Below are 11,357 nucleotides of genomic sequence, written 5' to 3' on the forward strand. Positions count from 1 at the left end.
AGGAAAAGAAATACAAAAAAGCAAAATGGCTGTCTGAGGAGGCCTTACAAATAGCTGTGAAAAGAAGAGAAGCAAAAAGCAAAGGAGAAAAGGAAAGATATAAGCATCTGAATGCAGAGTTCCAAAGAATAGCAAGGAGAGATAAGAAAGCCTACCTCAGTGATCAGTGCAAAGAAATAGAGGAAAACAACAGAATAGGAAAGACTAGAAATCTCTTCAAGAAAATTAGAGACACCAAGGGAACATTTCATGCAAAGATGGGCTCGATGAAGGACAGAAATGGTATGGACCTAACAGAAGCAGAAGATATTAAGAAGAGGTGGCAAGAATACACAGAAGAACTGTATAAAAAAGATGTTCACAACCCAGATAATCACGATGGTGTGATCACTCATGTAGTGCCAGACATCCTGGAATGTGAAGGCAAGTGGGCCTTAGAAAGCATCACTGTGAACAAAGCTAGTAGTTCGTGGAGGTGATGGAATTCCAGTTGAGCTATTTCATATCCTGAAAGATGATGCTGTGAAAGTGCTGCACTCAGTATGCCAGCAAATTTGGAAAACTCAGCAGTGGCCACAGGACTGGAAAAGGTCAGTTTTCATTCCAATCCCAAAGAAAGGCAATGCCAAAGAATGCTCAAACTACCGCACAATTGCACTCATCTTGCATGCTAGTAAAGTAATGCTCAAAATTCTCCAAGCCAGGCTTCAGCAATATGTGAACGGTGAACTTCCAGATGTTCAAGCTGATTTTAGAAAAGGCAGAGGAACCAGAGACCAAATTGCCAACATCCGCTGGATCATGGAAAAAGCAAGAGAGTTCCAGAAAAACATCTATTTCTGCTTTATTGACTATGCGAAAGCCTTTGACTGTGTGGATCACAAGAAACTGTGGAAAATTCTGAAAGAGATGGGAATACAGACCACCTGACCTGCCTCTTGAGAAATCTGTATGCAGGTCAGGAAGCAACAGTTAGAACTGGACATGGAACAAGAGACTGGTTCCAAATAGGAAAAGGAGTACGTCAAGGCTGTGTATTGTCACCCTGCTTATTTAATTTATATCCAGAGTACATCATGAGAAATGCTGGGCTGGAAGAAGCACAAGCTGGAATCAAGATTGCTAGGAGAAATATCAATAACCTCAGATATGCAGGTGACACCACCCTTATGGCAGAAAGTGAAGAGGAACTAAAAAGCCTCTTGATGAAAGTGAAAGAGGAGAGTGAAAAAGTTGGCTTAGAGCTCAACATTCAAAAAACGAAGATCATGGCATCTGGTCCCATCATTTCATGGGAAATAGATGGGAAACAGTGGAAAAAGTGTCAGACTTTATTTTTGAGGGCTCCAAAATCACTGCCAATGGTGATTGCAGCCATGAAATTAAAAGACGCTTACTCCTTGGAAGTAAAGTTATGAGTAACCTAGATAGCATATTCAAAAGTAGAGACATGACTTGCCAGCAAAGGTCTGTCTAGTCAAGGCTATGGTTATCCAGTGGTTATGTATGGATGTGAGAGTTGGACTGTGAAGATAGCTGAGCGCCGAAGAATTGATGCATTTGAACTATGGTGTTGGAGAAGACTCTTGAGAGTCCCTTGGACTGCAAGGAGATCCAACCAGTCCATTCTAAAGGAGATCAACCCTGGGTGTTGATCTAAAGCTGAAACTCCAATACTTTGGCCACCTCATGTGAAGAGTTGACTCATTGGAAAAGACTCTGATGTGGGGAGAGATTGGGGGCAGGAGGAGAAGGGGACAACAGAGGATGATATGGCTGGATGGCATCATTGATTCGATGGACGTGAGTTTGAGTGAACTCTGGGAGTTGGTGATGGACAGGGAGGCCTGGTGTGCTGCAATTCATGGGGTCGTAAAGAGTCAGACATGACTAAGTGACTGAACTGAACTGAACTGAGTCTTAGAAACTAAAGAATTTTAGATCGAAAAGGACTGCACAGAGTCAAGTACAACTTTTTTAACAAAGGAAACTGAAATTCATAATAACAAGATGATTTCAGAAGCCTAGGCGTATTCTTTCTCCTTGATACCACATAAACAAAACTTTCTATAAATGCCATAGTTTTCTCATTTATTTAGTCTGTATCACCTGTTAAGATCACAAGAAAAGGTAGAGAAACTCTAGGGCCATTCTAGTCCAAGTCTGGGCCATGAAACTCTAGGGCTATGTGTATCACCTGGGGGCTTGGGAGAAAGGCAGGCTCTCAAGCCTCCTCCAGACCTAGAGAATCAGAATGTGGATTGTAGCAAGATCCTCAAGTGATCCTACCCACATTAAAGCTTGATAGTCGGTCCACCTGGAAACCCTTGTCTGCTCAGGTCAATGGAACCTATGATGCCTGAAGAATTGCGGAGAGAAGCCCCTAGTCAGACAGAAGGGACACTCTTACTGGAACACTCTGAAATTTGAATGTTATGAAATAACAGGAACAAAGTATGCTGTGCGGTGGGATGACACATTTTAAGGAATGGCACTGTCCTTTCCAAAAAATGAAGAGAGGAAATTGCAAAATAGTGAGTGGACCTTCTGAGACAGCTCAGAGCCTGCAAGGGAAAGGGCTGCATTCTCCAGTTTCCAGCATCCAGGGGCTGCTGTTAGTCTCTTGCTAGGATTATTTTTCATTATTACAAAAAAACAATGTGAAAAGAAATGTAACTGAGCATCAAAAAGCCATATCTGTTATCTCCAAATTCCCAAATGAGTATGTGGTTGAATCCTGCCTTTTTTGGTATAGTTGTTGTCAATCTTCGCTGCGAATTAAAGCACCTAAGGATATCATCTAAAATCCTGATGAAAAAAATCTCTTAAAAAATTCAGGCTGAACCTTAGACTAATTAAATAAAAATCTGGGGTTCAGGGGTGGTGGTGACTGGGTATCACTATGTGATAAAGCTCCTCAGGTCACTGGAGGGTGAAGCTGGAGTTGAGAACCACAGCTTTAGAAGGTTTTTCTCCATTGTGGAAAGAGGCAGCTCTGAGACTGAGATTTTGCCTCTCCACTTAAGCCAAGTAATAGATGCCTCTATTATACCCATAGTACCGAGCAGAATCAGCAAAAGACAGGCCACAATCTGCTGTGTGAAAGCCAGTGGGATGTTTAGGAAGAAGGATTGCAGGAAGAAGGATTTTTTTTTTTTAAAGAAGCATATACTAGTTTAAAAAACAAAAAAGAGGCATATGCTCTCAGCAAGTTTTTATCAAAATTTGAGTAATAACAGTTATCGCTGGTGGGAATGTTCTAAAACTGGATTGTTGTGATGGTTACATAACTGTAAATATACTGAAAATTATTAATTTATACATTTTAAATGGATAGATTTCATGATATGTAAATTACACCTCCATAAAGCTTTTTTTAGTTGCTATATATGCTTCAATATTTATAATTTCATCGTATTGTTTAGAAGACCAAGAAGCTAGTACTTGTTTGGTGTCACTGAAGTGTTAATACCTAGCTGAATGCCTGGTGGGTCAGGCTCAATAAGACACTGGATGGGGGAATGGTTGGGGGTGGATGGTATCCTTATGACCTTTGGCTGTGGACAGATTTCTAAATTGATTCCAAAATAAATAAATTGATGTCAGTCATCAGAGATCCCTACAGTTGACAGCACCCAGTGGACACTGGTGCCTTTTCTAATCTGTTTATGGTATGGCATTGAAAGGGGAAACGGGTTTGTGTAGAGGCTAGAGTGCTAGACCTTTCATAGAAGATTATTTATTTGTAAGTTGCTACAACACAGGAAAACTTGTATTTGCTAGCCAGTAAAGATAGGTGTGAACTCCGGGAGTTGGTGATGGACAGGCAGGCCCGGCGTGCTGCAATTCATGGGGTCGCAAAGAGTCGGACATGACTGAGCAATTGAACTGAACTGAAAGATAGGTGTGGGCTTCTCTGGTGGCTCAGTCAGTAAGGAATCTGCCTGTAATTCAGGAGACCCAGGTTCAATCTCTGAGTGGAAAGATCCCCTGGAGAAGGAAATGGCAACCCACTCCACTATTCTTGCCTGGAAAATCCCATGAATAGAGGAGCTTGGCAGGCTACAGCCCATGGGGTCACAAGAGTTGAAAACGACTTAGTGACAAAACCACCACCACCGAACATAGGTGTCCTTATCTCAAAGTATAATCTGCAACACGTTATAAAATGGGGATATTATATCAGCCATGATATAACCTGCTATTCCCAGCTTCATTTGGGAATATGACATACCCCCTTGTCATTCAGTTTGCATTGCTATGAGAGTCCAGGTATGCACAAGACCCCTGACTGTGCTTGATGTAACAGGCTTCCTTATAAGGTGGATGGAAGGATGTGTATAGCATCTTCTGTGGCCTAAACATAGAGGAAAAGTGGGTGAGTGGGGAGGTCTTAGAAGGATGTTGTTACTTTAATTTATCGAAGATCCTAAAATATTTTTATCAACTGGAGTGGTCAGGCAATATATTTTAAAAATTGAATTTCTAGACTAACCTAAATTTAACCAGAAAGCTTTTTTGCTTAAAATCTTCTTGCCATGAATTAGATTGCTTTCTTTCCCTAGTAATTTCAACATAATAAACATATAAAGTTTTGTTTTGGTGATTTAGGACCTAAAAATATCATAAAATTATACCCATATAAAGGTATATATTGAATATATACTGAGCCTAGGAAATATTTTGGGAGTTACTTGTAATTTTGCATATCTCATTAAAATTCAGGTTATTTGAAAAGTCTGGAAGGCTTTTATAATGCTATTATATTTCTTTTCTGAAAATTCTTCAGTTGGTTCTAGAAAATATGAACACAAAAAGACACTCAGATCCAAGTATGAAATATTAATGAATCATTTGTAATTACCATAGTTTATAAACAGAATTTCAAAGAATAAATCTGCATAGTTTTAATAAAATTACTGTTTCATAATTTGAGAGAATGATTTTTAAATGAGGATGCATATAAATTATCCAAGAGTTTCAGCTGAAAGAATTTAATAATCTGACTTAAGTGGATTTAAATATTCAAATGGTGAACAGTGGTTGGACTGCATTACATTAGGGCAGTTATTCTCAAACTTTAATGTGCATCAGAACCACCTGAGGACTTTTTATAACAGATTGCTGGGCTCCACCCCCAGGGTTTCTGATTTAGGAGGTCTGGGATAGTGCCTAAAAATTCACATTTCTAACCAGTTCCCAGTACTGCTGATACTGCTGGTTCAGGGACCATACTTGGACAACTGCTGTGTTAAGAAATCACATTCTGATTTTTCAAGCAGAATTGTAGCTTTGCTTCTGGGCTTGTCTAAAGGACTTACAAATTTCTTCCAAAAAATGAAAGTCTAAAAAAAGAAAGACCCCACCTCTTCCCTCAAAGAAATTCTTTATTGTTTTAAACAGGTGAAAATGAAAGTGAAAATCGCTCAGTCGTGTCCCACTCTTTGCGACCCCATGGACTACAGTCCATGGAATTCTCCAGGCCAGAATACTGGAGTGGGTAACCTTTCCCTTCTCCAGGTGATCTTCCCAACCCAGGGATCAAAGCCAGGTCTCCCACATTGCAGGTGGATTCTTTACCAGCTGAACCACAAGGGAAGCCCATAAACAGTTGGGTTTTATGTTTATTTAAATACTGAGAGACTGTAGAGGTTATCTTTTTGCAACCCAAAGATCATGATAGTAAAATCTCTAGTTTTGTAAAATTAGATGGGGATATTTGATATATCATCTGAGGATTAAGCAGACATCTCCAGCAGCCGAGAACTTGTCCAGTAAAATAAAAAGGAGGGGAGAGGATCTATATAGGACTGCCAACTCAAACAACTTCTATCACTATCCTTTTATAAAAAACAGACATTTTGATCCCTCAAGTTAGTTCAGATATACTTTCAGAGGAAAAGACAATTTGGCAAATTGAATAATTTTATGAAAAACTCCCTACTGTATCCATATACTTTTTAATTGCTGTTGACCAGTGATAGCTTCATATTTGGGAGCCAGTGCCCTAGTACTTTGAAAGTAAGGTCACAGAAAGCCAAATTTCATTTTGGGTCCTTGATGTTTTAAGCTAGAATGAACCTGTAGTGTACCTCCCTTGAAACATTCTGTGTAATTTTGAGATTATTTTGCAAGTACAATTCATATATATAGAATGATTTGAGGTAAGGAGACACCATATGATACTTTTCTCTCCCTGATTTTCTAGAATAACTATGCTCTGATCATACTATCTAATTCTTAATTATATGCTGATATGAATTTTTTTTTCTTTCTCTTGCTTTTTAATTCAAGTATATCTTGTCTTTTCTTAAATGGAATGTAAACTTAAGTGTAAGCGCTGTGCTTCTCTTCTTTATATCTTCTGTGCAAAGTTCACAGTGGCCTGAATAAATTCATGCTGGACCATGGAAAACCAGATCTCCCTTTAGATTATAGTTGCATCACTCCTTATCAGTGGAAATGTACAATGTAAGGTATTTATGACTCTTACTTTGTAAATAGGTAAACCTTTTTCAGCTGTTGACATTATTCACTTCTTATAACCCCATTAAAAAATATTTATTTATTTCGCTGCACAGGATCTTAGTTGTGGCATGTGGGATCTAGTTCCCTGACCAGGGATCGAACGCAGGGCCCCTACATTGGAAGCTGAGTCTGAGCCACTGGACCAAGGAAAGTCCCTTATAACCCCATTTTTTATGAACATCACAATTGTAAACTTCAGCTCAGCTGTTAACTAAGTGATCCAAAATGATGGCTTACAGAATTGAAAGGAGATTCATGAGATTTTTACTCCAGTGTCTCAGCACCCATAGTTTGTGGAGAGGAGGTGCTTTTTAGGTCTGTGTACAGGTGAGTTCCACAGGACCCACACATATTTCTTGGCTCTTTTTTCCTCCCCTCTAGAAGCAGGATATACCTTCACAGTATTTGCAGTGCCCCCACAGAAAATGGGTTGCTACCTGGGGGTTCTCCAAGAATTACCCAGCAATCAATCATGGTTTTTTTTTCATAGTATTAATAAAGTTATGTCTTTGGCTGGTTTTGATCTAAAATTTGGATTTACTGATGATTGATTAATAGCTATAAATCCAAACTATATAGCTTTGTCATTGTTGTTCAGTTAGTTCTAAGTCATGTCCAACTCTTTGCAACCCCATGGACTACAGCACACCAGGTCTCCCTGTCCCTTACTATCTCCCAGAGTTTGCCCATTTTATAGCTTTGGGTTTACCTAAAACTATCTGAGCTATGATTCATACTTTATTTAGAGTTAGTATTTCTTTTGGAGAATAAAACTAATGGGTGACTTTTGGTGATCTTGATAGTTTTAAGATATCCCATACAATGTTTGCACTGCAGTGTTAGAATTAGCAGAGGTCAAAAGACTTATATGTGAAGCTGAGTTGTGTTAACTACAAAGTGCACTGTCTTTGATAAATTGCCAAAGTTCTCTAAGCCTCTGTTTCCCCATCTTCAAGATGGGCATACTATGTACTTCACAGCCACCTGAGAATTAAATAAGGTAATATATGTGAAAATATTGCAAAGTACGAAATAGTATGTGCCATCATCATATGCTTTCAGCAGTATACAAATAATCCATCTCTCAAATCCATTAAAAGTTGTTTTTTTTTTCCTCGTGAATGCTTTTACATTACTTAAAACCTTGATGAGAAGAGTCTCATTTATTAGACCAACTTCTATTTATAGGCACAGTCATACTATTAAAGGGTTCAGTTAAAACTTGCCATTAGAAATACAATATGAATAAGGCCCAGACATGTTAGGACAGAGTCATCTATTAATATGTATAAGATACATGGTATTATGAGGTACCCAGAGATGACATTATTAGGCCCTAATGTATTTTTACTTGTTCACATTCTGATTTACAGAAGGGATTTGAACTTACTTTGTAAAATAAGCAGATCAGCGATACTGTTTTTATTTTTGCTTTCATTTGAAAAGGTCTTAATCATCATGATTCTTGGATTTAAAGATCTTGCAATTCTTACATTTTGGGGGATGCTACAATCTCTACTCAGAAGAACTTGAGACTGGGATATAGGAAACTTGGTTTCCTGTGTGAGAATCTAGTAACTCTCGTTATCCTTAGATAATATATATGACTAGGGGTAAGTCAGTCAGTTCACCTTGAATTGTTTAATGAAATGAGCATTGATTTAATTACTTCTGGTTTCTTTAACTGCTCCTGATTCTCTAAATACCAGGAATATCTCTCGGAGGATGCTGACAGTTTTGTACCACCTTAGTGCCTCTGACACCCGCTTCACCCCCACTTTTCAGGGTGTGTGGGATCACCCCAAGGGAAAGCAAATAATTATTACCCCTTATAACTTGAAAAGTGTGAAATGAAACATGTAATAGACTAAAAAAGAGTGAGTTTTCCCCTTTCCCAGGACCCAAGTTAGACACTGAGATGACTAGGAGCAATGACATGGAGCAATTACTAGGAGTAATGCTAAGGAGCAATGACATGGCTGAAGAAGGAGAATATACTAATATGAACACCACCATCTCTCTTCCACCTTGCCACTACCCCCATATCTTTCTTTAATTCCTTACAGGCACCCAAATGATACATACCTTGCTAGATTGCCTGGGTTCTAATCCTGGTTTCTCTAGTTCCTCTTTTGTGACCTTGTACAAGTTATTTTCTGCATGTATCAGTTTTTTCGTCTGCAAAATTGGCATGACAGTATTAGTACCTATCTCATAGGGTAGTTGTGAGGATGCAGTCAGTTAATCTGTAAAGCACAGAGCTGGCACACAGTGTAGGCTATATGAGTATCAGGTAGTATTATTATCTTTCTAAAGATTAATTCACTGATATATTTGGAGTCATTGAACATGTTCTATTTCTAGGATAAAAAGTTGAATTTTCCTGGCTTCAGTAATTTCAAATTCCAGTTACTAAAAACCAGAAAAACATGTTTTTTAAAAACATTCCACCTGTTCCTGTAAAATCCATTAAGTTCTCTGAAGAGATCCACATCTGCTGTTACTATAAAAGAAATTGAACATTGCAGATAAAATGGAAGAGTGTTTTTCATTCAGACCTAACAGTGACACTGATTCATGGCCATCTCAATAGTATTCTTGATTTTTTTCTTTATTTATTTTTTTTGAATAGTATTCTTGAGCAAGTTACTACAAATATGAACTTTGCAGGTGTTAGTCACTAAGAAAAGAATTTGACAGATTTTTTCCAGAAAAAAATAACTTCATTATATTCAAGGCAACCGATGCAAAAAAAGGGAAGAAAAAGATTTCATAAGTATTGTGTAATTTAAGACCATAAACACCTTACTAACCCCCTTTATACGGGAAAACTTTCTCGATGATAAGTTAATGAGACATAAGGTGGATGATAGAAGTCTATAGTGTTTAATTAATTCTTTATTATATTTTGATGGCTACTTTTCTGAAAATGGTAAACCCCAGATTTCATTTTTTTTAGTAGCTGATTTAGCTTACTCTTATTTAATAATAAAGCTCTTACTAGCTACTTACTAGCTACTGAGGTAGTCCCAAATGACTCTAGACAGTTTGGGATTATAAATGGTTCTTTGGGTTTTACTATTGTTTGTCTGTCTTCTCTTGTCTCATGAGCTATGATGAATCGTCACAGTCCTTCTTTACCTCTAGTGGTATTTCTGACTTTGCTGCCTCTGGTCTGCTGAGAAACTGAATTTTCACACTGGTTGCAGCTGTATTTTTTTTAAAGTTCTCCCTTGCTGAAAACTTCACTGTCTTTCCTTTTGTGTGCTCTAGAGCCTTGCTGTTCAAAGAGGGGCCCCACAGACCAGCAACATTGGCATCACCTTATTAGAAATGCAGAATCTTGGGCCTCACTCCAGACTTACTGAATCAGAATCTGCGTTTTAACAAGATTCTCAGATGATTCAAATGCACATTAAAATTGGAGAAGCTCCAATTTAGCACATCAACTTTGTGACAGTTCATTTTTCTATTTCAAGATCCATTTCTGGCTTACAAATTGTGTCTTGTGGTGTTTGATGTTATATAGCTTGCCAGATTGTTTTACCTCTAGAAACAGGGATGTTGTTATAACATCTAAAAGTGTGTTCATGTTTGGTAATAAGTAATTGATGAGTGCTTTATTTTCTCTCCCCTAGGATATCCCTGGTGATCTTGGAAGAGTCCATATCATGGAATCGATCTCCATGATGGGAAGCCCCAAGAGTCTTAGTGAAACTTTTTTGCCTAATGGGATAAATGGTATCAAAGATGCAAGGAAGGTCACTGTGGGTGTAATCGGAAGTGGGGATTTTGCCAAATCCCTGACCATTCGACTTATTAGATGTGGCTATCATGTGGTAATAGGAAGCAGAAATCCTAAATTTGCTTCTGAATTTTTTCCTCATGTAGTAGATGTCACTCACCACGAAGATGCTCTAATAAAAACAAATATAATATTTGTTGCTATACATAGAGAACATTATACCTCCCTGTGGGACCTGAGACATCTGCTTGTGGGTAAAATCCTGATTGATGTGAGCAATAATATGAGGGTAAACCAATACCCAGAATCCAATGCAGAATATTTGGCTTCATTATTCCCAGACTCCTTGGTTGTGAAAGGATTTAATGTTATCTCAGCTTGGGCACTTCAGTTAGGACCTAAGGATGCCAGCCGGCAGGTATGTATTTTTACATTTGATTCTTATTTAGCTGGTATTTTATACTTAAATAGGTAGACAAATATATACCTAAAAAATGAATTCTGATGCTCTCCCATGATTATCATTTTGAAAACTATGTATGAGCTCCTGAAGATTCGTGTCCTGACCTTATAAGGACATATTTCTATCCTCAAAATGATGTAAAAATCTGAGAAAATAACTTGAACTTTCTTATCATAATCAGCTAATTGAAGAAAAAGACAAGATTCGTAGATGAATAATGGGCCATCTCCTTACTTCCTCAAAAATTAAAACAATCTCAAACATGTCTCTTTTCTTTGCCTCTCTTCCTCCCACCCTTTCTTCCTTCCTCCTCCTTTCTTTGCAAACAAAAAGACGTAAACAGTGTTTGCCTATTTGGTAAACAGTGTTCCATTTCTGCTTTTATAAGTAAACACATAGAGTAGTGCACCTTAAAAATCTTTCAAAAGTGTAGTTATGCATTATATTGGAGCAAGATGATAAAATACTTTTATCATTTTTGCCCATAAAGACAGTTGATTAGATGTCTTAGAAAATAAATTCAAGTATTTACAGCACTGTGTGCTGCCTGTCATGCTTCCCTGGTGGCTCAGCAGTAAAGAATCTGCCGGAAATGCAGGAGACACCAAAGACATGGTTTCA

General features: G+C 38.0%; 1 protein-coding gene across 3 annotated transcripts in view; it reads left to right on the plus strand.

The window, feature by feature from the left end:
• The window catches only part of STEAP2 (STEAP2 metalloreductase), a 31,924-nt gene that overhangs the window by 5,517 nt on the left and 15,050 nt on the right, over positions 1–11,357 (plus strand). For 2 of the 3 annotated variants that reach the window (XM_060415054.1, XM_004007966.5), the window contains exon 2: positions 10,167–10,691. In XM_060415054.1, the coding sequence (XP_060271037.1) occupies positions 10,200–10,691 (492 nt within the window). In that variant the 5' untranslated portion in view covers positions 10,167–10,199. The remainder of the gene's footprint in view (positions 1–10,166; positions 10,692–11,357) is intronic. The other variant, XM_060415055.1, reaches the window with a different exon arrangement.

The sequence above is a fragment of the Ovis aries genome, chromosome 4 (assembly GCF_016772045.2).
Source record: "Ovis aries strain OAR_USU_Benz2616 breed Rambouillet chromosome 4, ARS-UI_Ramb_v3.0, whole genome shotgun sequence".
NCBI lineage: Eukaryota > Metazoa > Chordata > Mammalia > Artiodactyla > Bovidae > Ovis > Ovis aries.